General features: G+C 42.7%; 1 protein-coding gene across 1 annotated transcript in view; it reads left to right on the forward strand.

The window, feature by feature from the left end:
- Positions 1-12,012, forward strand: part of LOC110004487 (SH2 domain-containing protein 3C-like) — a 16,744-nt gene continuing 4,732 nt past the window's right edge. The window contains exons 1-3 of the mRNA XM_065952035.1: positions 1-330; positions 4,714-5,470; positions 11,688-11,727. Coding sequence (XP_065808107.1) covers positions 312-330; positions 4,714-5,470; positions 11,688-11,727 — 816 coding nt within the window. The 5' untranslated portion in view covers positions 1-311. The remainder of the gene's footprint in view (positions 331-4,713; positions 5,471-11,687; positions 11,728-12,012) is intronic.

Consider the following 12,012-nt stretch of genomic DNA (forward strand, 5'->3'; position numbering starts at 1 on the left):
GTGTTCGTTCTTTCAGAAAAGAGAAGTGTTATTGTGACATCTTCTGACCCTGCAGTCCAAAACTGTGTCATCATAGAAGCTCTTTGCACACGTCCTCGGTGACTGCTGATGGACACGTTTCTTGTGAACTGATTGCATCGATACGGAGTGCAACAGTTTGAAATGTTGCCTGCAGAGTTTCCGCTGTTTTCAGAAGACAGGAAGCAGATTGAGCGAGCTGCTTGAGAGCGAGCGGATCATTTTGACTGTGGAAGAAGAAGCAAAGGAAGAGAGTGTGTTTCCATGTGTTGGTGTGAGAGGAGGTCTGAACCATGAACAAACGAAAACTCAGTAAGTTCTATTTCACTTCACCATGCTCTGCTCTTATATGTGGTATGTTTAAGGGGTTCATTTAAAAAATGTATTCATATATTATCAAACCAGACCTTTCAAAATTAAGAAAGGAAGAGCCGGCAGAATTCAGATATCAACATGGATCTTGTTTTTAAAACTTTATGGACTTTAATAAAGTGGTCGCAATTAAGCGAACCTTTACTCGGACTCTGAAGCTTCAGTGTTTATCCAGCTCTGCATGGGTCTGTAAACCTTTCTGTGTTCTAACCTCTCTCCATTTTTCAAAAGCATCTCCAATATTGATCCTAGTTTGAGCACGTTTCTGCTCGTGGAGCTTATTAGAAACATGCAGAGGCTTTTTAGGTCGGGTACAATCACTTCTATCTGAACCACTTCTCTTGACCGCTTCCATCGCTGCAACACCTGTTGACCTGATAACTGCTCTCATATCTGACAAATCGAGGGGCGTCCAAAACGGCCGTGTGGGGGGGGTCTTAAAAGCGCCTACCTTCTCTGGTCCAAACAAATCCAGAGCATTCAGGAACAGAATCTAAAGTTAGAAGGAGGACATACTGGCTGCTGCATTGTTGTCAGAGAAGCCAGCACTTCAACATGTTTCCTTAATGATCAGAGAGTAAGATACCTTTATCATCTCACTCTCTACACAGCTCACTGATTGGACCTTTAAATGATTTATACTTTTATTGATATAGTTTCCATCAGTGTGAAATAAATAAAAATGATGATGGAGGGAGATGAGTCAGGGAACAGGGTCTGATGTGAGCACGTTTGTGTAATCCTGTAAGAGAACTATTCACACATGTTTCACTCTTACAGTGTTAAGAGTGAGTGTTGTCTCTGTCCCCCTCACAAACACTTTGTTGGTGCTTTGAGAGTGAAACATAGTCGTGTCTTTGTGCGTGTGAATGGACGCAGCCCGGCTGAGCACCGAGTCCAGTTCAGAGAAGATAAAGAGCGTCTGCAGAGAGACAACAGCTCCCTGTGCTGCTTCTTCTTCTTCTGCTCTTTGAGTCTGAATAACTGTTCACTATGAACGCTCAAAAAACACCCATGATGCATCTGGAGTTCAGTTTGTGCTCTCGCTTTAGAACAGTTAACAAATCACAGTGCTGGAGTTCCTTCAGCCAGAAACAACAATCGAGCAGAAAGTCAGTTTAGGTTTGAATAAAAACTTAACGAGAGGTTTAGTTTCAGCTCAGTCTGAGGTCATCAGCCCAGTTCTGAGGTCTTTGGCCAAAATACATCAGTGACCATCCAGACTGCTCAGGTGGTCTGGGACAGGTCTGCTCTCTGTCCCCAGAGTCAGAACCAAACATGGAGAAGCAGCGTTCAGTTTCTATGCTCCTTATATCTGGAACAAACTCCCAGAAAACTGCAGGTCTGCTGAAACTCTCAGCTCTTTTAAATCCAGGTTGAAGACTCACCTGTTTACAGCCTTTCATTAAACAGCTTTAATAAGATTTTAAACTTTTTAACTCTTTTTATATTTTTACTTCATTTATTTCAATTCATTTCATCTGAATTATTTTTATTTGAACATATGTTCAGATTTAATAATTTCAGTGATTTTTAAATGTTCTATTTGAATGTTTCTTTTCTTTCCTCTGTCTTGATGCTTTTTGATGTCTTGTGTGAAGCACTTTGAATGACCTTGTTGTTGAAATGTGCGAGATAAATAAACTTGCCTTGCTTTGACTTCAGCGCCATGTTGAAGTCTAAACTTTTACTGTTTCCTCAAAAAGAGATAAAAATATCTCCAAGCCACAGCTTCCTATGTGAGTCCTCTCTGGGTGGAGCACAGTTTGTTCCACCCAGAGATCGTGCACTGTTGACACTTTGTGCTTCTTCTTTTTTGGATGAGTGTAATAACTGAAGCCGCCCATCCAAACGTCACTACAGTGTTGTTATCACATTCCCTTACATAGAGAGGACCCAAACGCAGACAAGCCAAAGTGTTTCTGCAAAAACAGCAACAGCTAAAGGCTAACGGGAAATTAAGTAATCAATTTGGAGCTAGCAAAAATTTAAAAAAGGGCTGAAACAGAGACAATTCAGAGAAAACCAGGCCAGCCAGCACTTCAACATAGCATGTTTCCTTAATGATCAGATAGTAAGATCACTTTATCATCTACCTCTCTACACATCTCACTGACTGGACCTTTAAGATGAATTTAGACACCTGATTTCATACCGTTTCAATTGTTTTCAACATTAACCAATGAAAATACAAGTAAATATGGAAAACTTGATAATTTAAAGACTGGAGTTATTTCCAGATCATGAGGCCAGAACAAAAATATTCAATGAGAAATCTGCTGGCCTCTTTTTATCTACATCTCTCCTTTTTCTAAAAATCTCGGCTCTATATTTAGCCGAGGGAATAAATATCCATCAGTGTTTTCTGAGTGTAATCGGTCCCCGGAGCTGGAACATAATCAAACCCTGCTGAGAGCTGAGGATCAGAATAGAAACGACGAGAGTTTCTGCAGAGGAGGTCACAAAAACATTCCTCGGACGACTCCCACGCAAAGAAAACTCTTCTTTTTGTTCAACAGGATGAAGTGAAAATGAAATGTTTGCAGCTGCAGGGCCGTCATTAATGAACTTTTAAACGTGATCTCACTGAGACGTGAGCAGGTGGATGAAAGACATTTAAAGGGTTAATCGTCTCTGATTGTGTTTTTTCCTGTTTTGCTGAAAGCATCGTGTAATCCTGTGATCAGTCATCAGCCATTTCCTCCTACATTCAGTATCTCACATCACACTGTGTCAACATGTAGGTCAGGAGGTCGATAAGACTTTTTTAATGAGTAATAGAGAAGATATACACGATATCTTTCTAAAGAAGTTGGACCTGATGCGCTTTTGCTGTGAATTTTAAATGCTGACAAACTCACATGATGGGCAAAATCTCCTGGAGACCTTTAGTGTCAGATTTAAGATAAGTTTGAGATATATTTTATTAAAGGTCACATATTAAACTAAACACACTTCCTCATGTTTCTCTAACTCTAACATGTTCCTCTGGTCCGTCTACAAACCCCCCCAATGATGAGAAAAGTCCATCCTCTCCGTCTTCTTCCTGCTCCACTTTTCAGAAAATGTGTGCTCAAACAGGCCATTTGGAGATTTTCCCTTCATGACATCACAAAGGGCAGTAGCCCCTCCCCCAGGTGGGTGACACTCCCACAGCTAGGTGTTTGTTCTGCCCTCTGAGTCTGCCTTCTCACCGTAAACAATAGGACATGGAGCGAGAAAGACCAGAGTACACCCAAGCCCTTCCAGAGAGGGGGTGTGGTCAGACACAGCTCATTTACATATTTAAAGGTACAGACACAGAAACAGCCTGTTCTGAGCAGGGCTGAAATAGAGGGGTTTATAGACATGATCAAATACAGGATCAGAGTGGATTTAGAACAAGAAACTTCACACACATGTTTTGAGGAGCTCTGACACTTATTTACACTGAAGAAAAAGAGGAGGAGGATATGTCACCTTTAAAGTTCATCAGAAGGCAGAGGCGGGTCTAGAAAGGTCGGCAAGGGTGTCTTAAAAACCGCCTACCTTCTCTGGTCCAAACAAATCCAGAGCATTCAGGAGCAGAATCTAAAGTTAGAAGGAGGACATACTGGCTGCTGCATTGTTGTCAGAGAAGCCAGCACTTAAGCACGTTTCTTTAATGTCTGATCATATATAAAAAGTCCATTTCAGGACTTCTCTTTATACAGTTAGAGGCCGGCTCACAATCCCTCTCTGCAGTTTGATGGATAACTAATGATGCATCTGTCAGTCAGGGTTCATTTGATAACATTTAGTCCAATGCCATAAATCTGAAGAATGTTGATTTAAAGATGAAGAAATCTGGCAACAGATGTTTACAACATTCAAGTTTATCTGAATCATTCCCCACCAGAGATCTAATGAAGATGAAATCATTTAGTGTTTAGAAGTTAACGACGTGGAACACAAACAGACAAACAGAATTATTTAAACTGAGAAGAGGAGGAGGATATGTCACCTTGAAAAATAATCACAGGGTGAACGTCAGTCTCTAAAAGTGTTAAAGTGTCATGCTGCTGTGGTAAACATCAGGAATCCTACAAAGTTTTATCATTTTAACACTTCTTCAGAAGGCTGTCAAATGTTGAAACACTTCCATACTTTTCTGATATTAAGTGTTAAAAATATCCAAAACTTTTTATGAACTATGACCTGCTCCTCTCTGTCAGGTTTCTGCAGGCGTTCATGTAAAGGACTCTTTCTCTAACCATAAACTCTTCTTCATTTACAGCTTGAATTCATGAAACGGTCTGGTATGTTTGTGATAACCCTACATTAATATGAGCTCCTCCTCTGCAGGTTTCAAATGGTTCGGGAGCCTCACCAACCTTTCAACCCGCCGCCTGTCAGAGAAGTCCAACATCAAGGCGACCCCAGAGCATCATGGGAAAGTCAGCGGTGCCAAGTCAACAGTGAGGGAGCAGTCTGTGGACGACATGGAGTCCAGCCCCCTCAGCCCCAGCTACGCCCGCTCAAACCAAATGTACACACACGTGGGCACGGTGCCCCGCAGCCAGCGGCAGAAGAAGAGCAGCAAGGGGCTGAATGAGAAGATGAAGAAAGAAGAGGAGGAGGAGGAGGAGGGGGAGGAGGGGGAGGGGGGGAGTCAGTGGAAGGCGGGGGAACATGTCCGGGACTCTCCTCTGCTCAGTGCTCTCTCCAGCCTCAGCCTGACCAGCCTGGACCGACCACAAACGGGGTCTGGATCCAGCCGACCGCTACCCGCAAAACCGACCCCCAGCTGGGCTTCACCTTTGACCTCTGCACCTGAGACCTGCCTGCCTGATTCTTCTTCAGACCCCGTTAAGAGCCATGAGGCACCATCGAGTATTCAGGATCTATTAGAAACTGGAAAACCTGCAAGAGAGTTTCTGAACATGGCAGCCAGCGGCCACAGAGTGGTCTCACCTCAGGATCTGTACGTACCGATGGACCCGATCGCTGAATCAGCTCGCAGCCACGTGGTCGAGCAGACGGAGAGACAGCGCGGCGTCACGGGGAAACAGGAAGCTACGCAGACTGGGATCAGCTCGCAGGAAGTTAAAAAAGTCGACAGGTGAGCAAACTGATTCATTAAAACCTTCAAGAAGCAGCCAGCTTTTAAAAAAAGTTTCTGGTGCTCAATGCACAAAATATTTTATTATTATTTTACAATATTTTAAGAGCTGAGTTTCAGCTTGTTGACAAAAATAAAGTGGATGGCTGCACGAGGATAAAAATAAATTTGACATTGACTCTCTCCCCATCTTCAAATCCAGACTCAAAAGCCGTCTGTTCAAGATCGCCTCCTCACTCTGACACTTTAACTGTAATTACTCTGTCCTACATTTCATTTCTTTATTGTATGCTGTTTTTATCCATCGCTGTTTTTAAATGTTGATTCTTATACAGTGTCCTTGTGTGTCTTCAAAGGTGCTTATAAATAAAATGTATTATTATTATTATAAATGAAGAGAGACTTGAATTCAGGAGAGGTTTGCAGGTTTCTTTAGAGGATGATGTCATTACTGATCATCACTTAAAAACGTCCTAAAAACAATGAAAACAAAAGAAAAAATAGAAAAGAAAAACTATCTTAAAATTTCAGAATCTTGAAACAATAAAATAAATATAATAATTATTGTTTATTCTTAATAAACAGATATTTATTACATGGATATTATTTAGGTATTAAAAACGATGGAAGCCCTGAGGGGACATGCAGTTTTCCAGTGATTATGCACATTCCCTTTCTGTCTGGAAATGTTGTTGAGATGTAAACGTGCTCGGTCTTTGGTAAAAGTGTTTTGCTTTTGTACTTTTTGTTTTATTACACTCAAAATGTTCCAGGCTTTGTAAACGTGTTTCACATTTTGTATTTTTGTTTTGCATTTATCAGCCCCAGTTAGAATCTCAGAATATTACAGCAATACACACTTTGACTTTTTCGACAGTAAACAGTCCCGGATCATGTTTAAATTAATATTCATAGAGCGAGTAAACAGCAGTGGTTGTAGGAGCGGACATGCGCAGTAGCTCCCTGCCTGCTCGCTTCAGTCAGTCAGCTGGTTCAGTCAGCGGCAGTTTGTGTGTCAGAGTGTCCGGGAGAAGATGGGAGAAGTCGGGGACTTGAGCTGTGTGTCTGCCCGCTGTGTGGAGGGAGAGAGGAGGTGAGACAGTATTTACTGGTTTAACTGGGTTTGTGTGGAGGGAGAGAGGAGGTGAGACAGTATTTACTGGTTTAACTGGGTTTGTGTGGAGGGAGAGAGGAGGTGAGACAGTATTTACTGGTTTAACTGGGTTTGTGTGGAGGGAGAGAGGAGGTGAGACAGTATTTACTGGTTTAACTGGGAGGGGAAGCTGCGCTGCATCTCTTCAAAACAAACCGTCAGAGGAGAAATGTTCGGTATGTCACGTTAGTGATTGTTAGTGGGACAGTTAAAGGTTTAAATGTGAACTTTTATAAACTTCTCCTGCAGGTTAGTTTGTTTGATGACCGGAAACAGTCACATGTTTCAGGTTAGATTAGACCATAAAAAAAAAACCTGCAGCTCAGTTAAATTTTTACTACAACTTTGAAGTCAGTGTGTGTGTGTGTGTGTGTGTGTGTGTGTGTGTGTGTGTGTGTGTGTGTGTGTGTGTGTGTGTGTGTGTGTGTATGTGCGTGTGTGCGTGTGTGTGTGTGTGTGTGTGTTGTGTGTGTGTGTGTGTTATGCTGGATACTGGACTGGACTGCTTGTTACATAAGAGGAGGAATTTGATCTTGTGCTCTCTTTGAGGACGGTGATATGAGATGTTTGTCTCACTTTATTCTTGTGTTCTCAGTTTCTATCATTCATGCATGGGGGGGGGAGGGGGAGGGGGGGTCTCATGCTCAAGAGAGAGACCTAATAAAGATTTTGATCCTGGCTTGGGACTCTGGGAAACTACGATGGATATTTTCTCAGGGATAAATGATGAGATTAACCGGCAATAAAAATGCAAATAATGCAGCCCTGATTTTCCCTGAGTCTGTTCAGTGTACATTAAAGCCTAGATGATATGGATGGTGGCCTTGAAGGGTCAACAACATGATATTTGATAGTCAGTAGTATTATTATGACATAAATCTTTAAATTTTAATATCTGGACAAAAAGGGAAATTTATATGGAATGTGAATTTACTTAATTGCTCTTTTGTGGTCATCCAGGTCTCTAGGGGGCGCTGTCACATATGAACAGCTCTTCTCTACCAGGTAGTTTTGGGGTGGAGGTCTACACCAGCCCTGGGGTTGTTGAATATGGGGTTCCTTATGCACCTTCTGGTGGTTCAGGTCTTTGAATTGTGGTCCTGTAAGTGTAGCCTCCCTCTCACAGAAACAGAGTTTATCAGGACGTCTTTCTGTAAATCACCACGAGTAGTGGGGTCCTATATTTTTGCTTTGTGGAGTGTTGTTGGTGTTGACGGACCTGATCTGTCCTGATGTGGTTTCTTCTGTGGTGGTGAGTCAGCCAGTTGTGTTTTCCAGTTTATACATTTCCCTCAGAGCAGAAGTGGTCTCTGAGGTCAACCTTGACTTTCATCAGAAAGGTAAAACAGACCCACTGACAGTTTCTGTGGTCATGAAGCATGAATGTGAATCACCGCTTGACTCTCTGCAGAGTGATGATGTTTGTTGTAGTCCATATAGCGCCCTCTGCTGGTGACAGAGATGTAACTCAAACAAAATGCAATTTGACTGCTAAATAAATCGAGTAATATCAGCGATAAATTAGCCGATACCGATAGTCACTGGATATGCTAATATCGGCCGATATTATCGGCTGGACGATGAATCGGTCGGGCTGTAATTAAAGTCACACTTCCTGGTCTGGTCACGTCAGAGTACTTACAGATTTAATTCAACATGAAAGTATAGTCAGACTTTTCTCTGAGCTCAACAATCTAAGAACAAAGTTAATGCTCAGCCGTTTGTATCCCTGATCCGATTCTTTTTTGGAAGTTTAGGATTTAGATCAGCTGCTCATGTAAGAAGAAAGAATAGTGTTGTACTCAACGAGAACCAGATGATAAAATGTTGTAAGATATTTTCTCATGATGGAGAGGAAGTGATTTCATGATCCCAATAAATCACATTTCCTGTCAATACAGCGCTTCTCATTACACGTCCTGTTGTCCTTCTGTTAATTCAATAATTATTCTGTAATCACAGGACAAACAGAACGGCCTGAGGAAACACAAAACCATAGTGAACCATAGCTGCTGATTCTTTTCTCATGCAGTCTGTTTTACTGGTGCGTTCACATCTGTTTGTGTGTGTGTGTGTGTGTGTGTGTGTGTGTGTGTGTGTGTGTGTGTGTGTGTGTGTGTGTGTGTGTGTGTGTGTGTGTGTGTGTGTGTGCGTGCGTGCGTGCGTGCGTGCGTGCGTGCACGTGTGTGTGTGCGTGTGTGTGTGTGTGTGTGTGTGTGCGTGTGTGTGTGTGTGTGTGCGTGTGCCCTCAGAGTTAGTGATGGGAACAAAAGGTCACCTCCCCTGAAGTTTCTCACAGAAATATGCAGCACGTTGAGAAAGAGCAGAGTGGCCCTAAAAAAAGCCGTCGACATGCAGACTGACAGAAACACAACAGAGCCGACAGACATTTACATTCAGGATGTTTTGATTTAACTTCAGTTTGAAGCTTCTGTGATCCCCTCGTCGAGTTCTGTGACTCCCCGAGCCGTCTGAGTTGGTGAGAAGCCAGCCGGTGAGATCACTTGATGGACATCAGAAGGTTCTTTTTTTTTGTAGTAGTTGTTAAAAAACAGACATTCTTCTCCGTCCTCCCTGGAGTGGAGTTGTTGTGTTGCAGGCCGTTGCTGGGTGGTGTCAGATTTACTCACTTCTGCTGTCAGAGAGTTATGCAACAGGACGGGCAGATACACAACTCTACTACTACTAATGCTACTAATGCTACTAATGCTACTAATGCTACTGCTACATACTGAGACTACTTCTTTAAATGTTACATATTCTCCTTTTCAAACAGTTTAAATAACGGAGCACTCACACCAGGCAGTCCTTACTGCGCCTAAAGTCCAGTTCATTTGGCACACTTCCTTTGGCCCTGGCACACTTGAAGAGGTGATTCAGCACGGTACAGTTCATGCAGGAGCACGGGAACACGACGTGGACAGCTTTCATTCTGGAGAAATCCCGAAGAGTTCTGTATCTGACTAACATGACTCACAATAAAACACAAAGTCAGTAAAGTAGCCGTCATGTTCTCAAATGTGAGGACGAGGACTCGACTGCGCGTCCATTTTATTTTTACTTTTGAGTCCTGTCCTGTAAACTGAGCACGTTTCATGATCACATAAAGACATGCATGTGTTGTATTACGACGTTATGTACAAGAGGTAACCGTGCTCAGGCCCGGTTAGTCCTGGAGCGGTGTGAGTGCAGGCCAGCGGGGGGATGGGGAGGGGTGCGATCAGGCTTAAGCACGATACAGGACGACTTAGTGTGAGTGCGCCCTTAGTCTCAAAGCTAAAACAACCAAGCTAAGTCTGTAGCATCAAACACTAAAAACAAATAATCTGTCTGTACACATACTTGCAAAAAGGACGGTGATTCTAAGAAAGGCATGCTTCTTGAAACAAACGGGTCATCAGCGTTAATCCACGATCTCCTCCTTTTTGGGTTTTCTTTCAAATATTACATTCTGTAGAAGAACGACCCGCGCTCGTCTCCTCGTCAGTAGGTGGACACAGAGACTGATAACTTTTCTAGCGTGCAGCAGTATGAAGCGTTTCTTGCTCGCTATGGGGCGGTTTCATATGATATCGACCTGCTGGCTAACATTGGCCAATTTATTCCTGTTCTTTCTGAGCTGTTGGAAAAAGTTGATGTCATACATTTCTCCACCCCTAACATCTTAAAGAGCACAATACGACTCTGATCACAGCTGTTGTGTCACCATAGAGACGTCCCTGTCAATCAAATCTGACCCCAAACCACGGCCTAATACAAGAATGAAAGGGAGATTATTGTCAAACTCTGACCAAATCATTACTCAACACATCTGTTTGTTGCCTCGAACATATTTGTGTTACCAGGCATCTGACTTCTTCAGAATTTCCTAATTTCCTCTGTGAACACTTGAAAAGCATTTTGTAAACTCTTACCACTCAATCATGCAGCAGTGACCTTCTTTTCCATCGCTGTGACTACAGGGAGACACAGTGTTGGAGATGCTTTTGAAGAGAGAGGTTAGAACACAGAAAGGTTTACAGACCCATGCAGAGCTGGATAAACACTGAAGCTTCAGAGTCCACCACATGGTGACCTGACACTTTTAATGTTTTGCTAAATCTTCATTTTGAAACAATCTTCATCCCTGTTGAACTCAAACACTCGGGCACTGCATGCCGTTAGGTTAGTGAAGGTCACGAGAGGTTTAGTGTTCAGGCTTTAGTGTGGAGATTGGGATGGTGCCATCGATGTGTGCCAGTCCCCGAGTGTACGGCGGTCAGGCAGGACCAGCTGACCAGAGGGGACAAAGAACAATTGTTGTTCTGTTTAAGCGGACAAGGTTCGAGTCAGGTTTGAGAATCTAAATGTGCTGTTTAGCCAAAGCTTCTTTGTGATACTGGAATTAAAAGCTACCAATGATTTCAGACTGTAAGAAGTTGAAACACAGCAAAGATGCCAGAAGAAGAAGTTTAGTTTGTCACCCAAATAAAAGTAGTTCAAACGGATGACGTTGGCATGGCAACAAAACTCAGAATTTATTGATGCAAAAGGTGCCTCTGCATGTTTCTAATAAGCTCCACGAGCAGAAACGTGCTCAAACTAGGATCAATATTGGAGATGCTTTTGAAAAATGGAGAGAGGTTAGAACACAGAAAGGTTTACAGACCCATGCAGAGCTGGATAAACACTGAAGCTTCAGAGTCCACCACATGGTGACCTGAGTGAGAGGAGGGGGGGGAGACAGCTCTCTATGATGTTTAGAATTTGCAAACTTTGGTGGCAGAAAATGATGAAAGCAGATTCATGGAGAAGCAGTTAAGATCTTTGCTTTAAGGGAAACAGTGCCTTGTTGTGCCGTTTGATGTTGGAGTAGGAACGAGGAAAAACACGACCTCCGTTTGTTGAATACCGTCGCTGAGGTCGCTCGAAGTCCTTACTGCTGGATCGGCATGTTGGTCCTAAATAAACCAAAAAACATCTGACAGATCTCAGAATGTAATATCTACTGTTGTCTGAACTCATGCCAACACCACAATGTCATTTTTGTTTCAGTTTGGTGATATATATTTCTTTTGTTTTCAGTCTGCAGGACGTGACGGAGAGCAGCGGAGAATATGTGAAGGTGAGCTTCATTCTGAACGCGACTTTAAATCTGTTTTAATGAAACACTTTAATCTTCTTTATTTGTGACTTCCTCTCGTCACGCACTTCCTGTTCCCAGCATCGTCTCCACTTTTAGCGAGGGTTGAAAAAAAAACTTGTTTGTGTGATCCTCACTGAAAGGGCTCTAACTCGATCACGGTGGCGACGTCCTCGATTTTAACGAGGAAAAAGTGGAAAAGAGGAATCTCCAGTTCATTGACTTCTAATGGGATACTCGACAAACACTGAAAAGAGAAACGCTGGA

Source organism: Labrus bergylta, chromosome 2 (genome assembly GCF_963930695.1).
Source record: "Labrus bergylta chromosome 2, fLabBer1.1, whole genome shotgun sequence".
Lineage (NCBI taxonomy): Eukaryota > Metazoa > Chordata > Actinopteri > Labriformes > Labridae > Labrus > Labrus bergylta.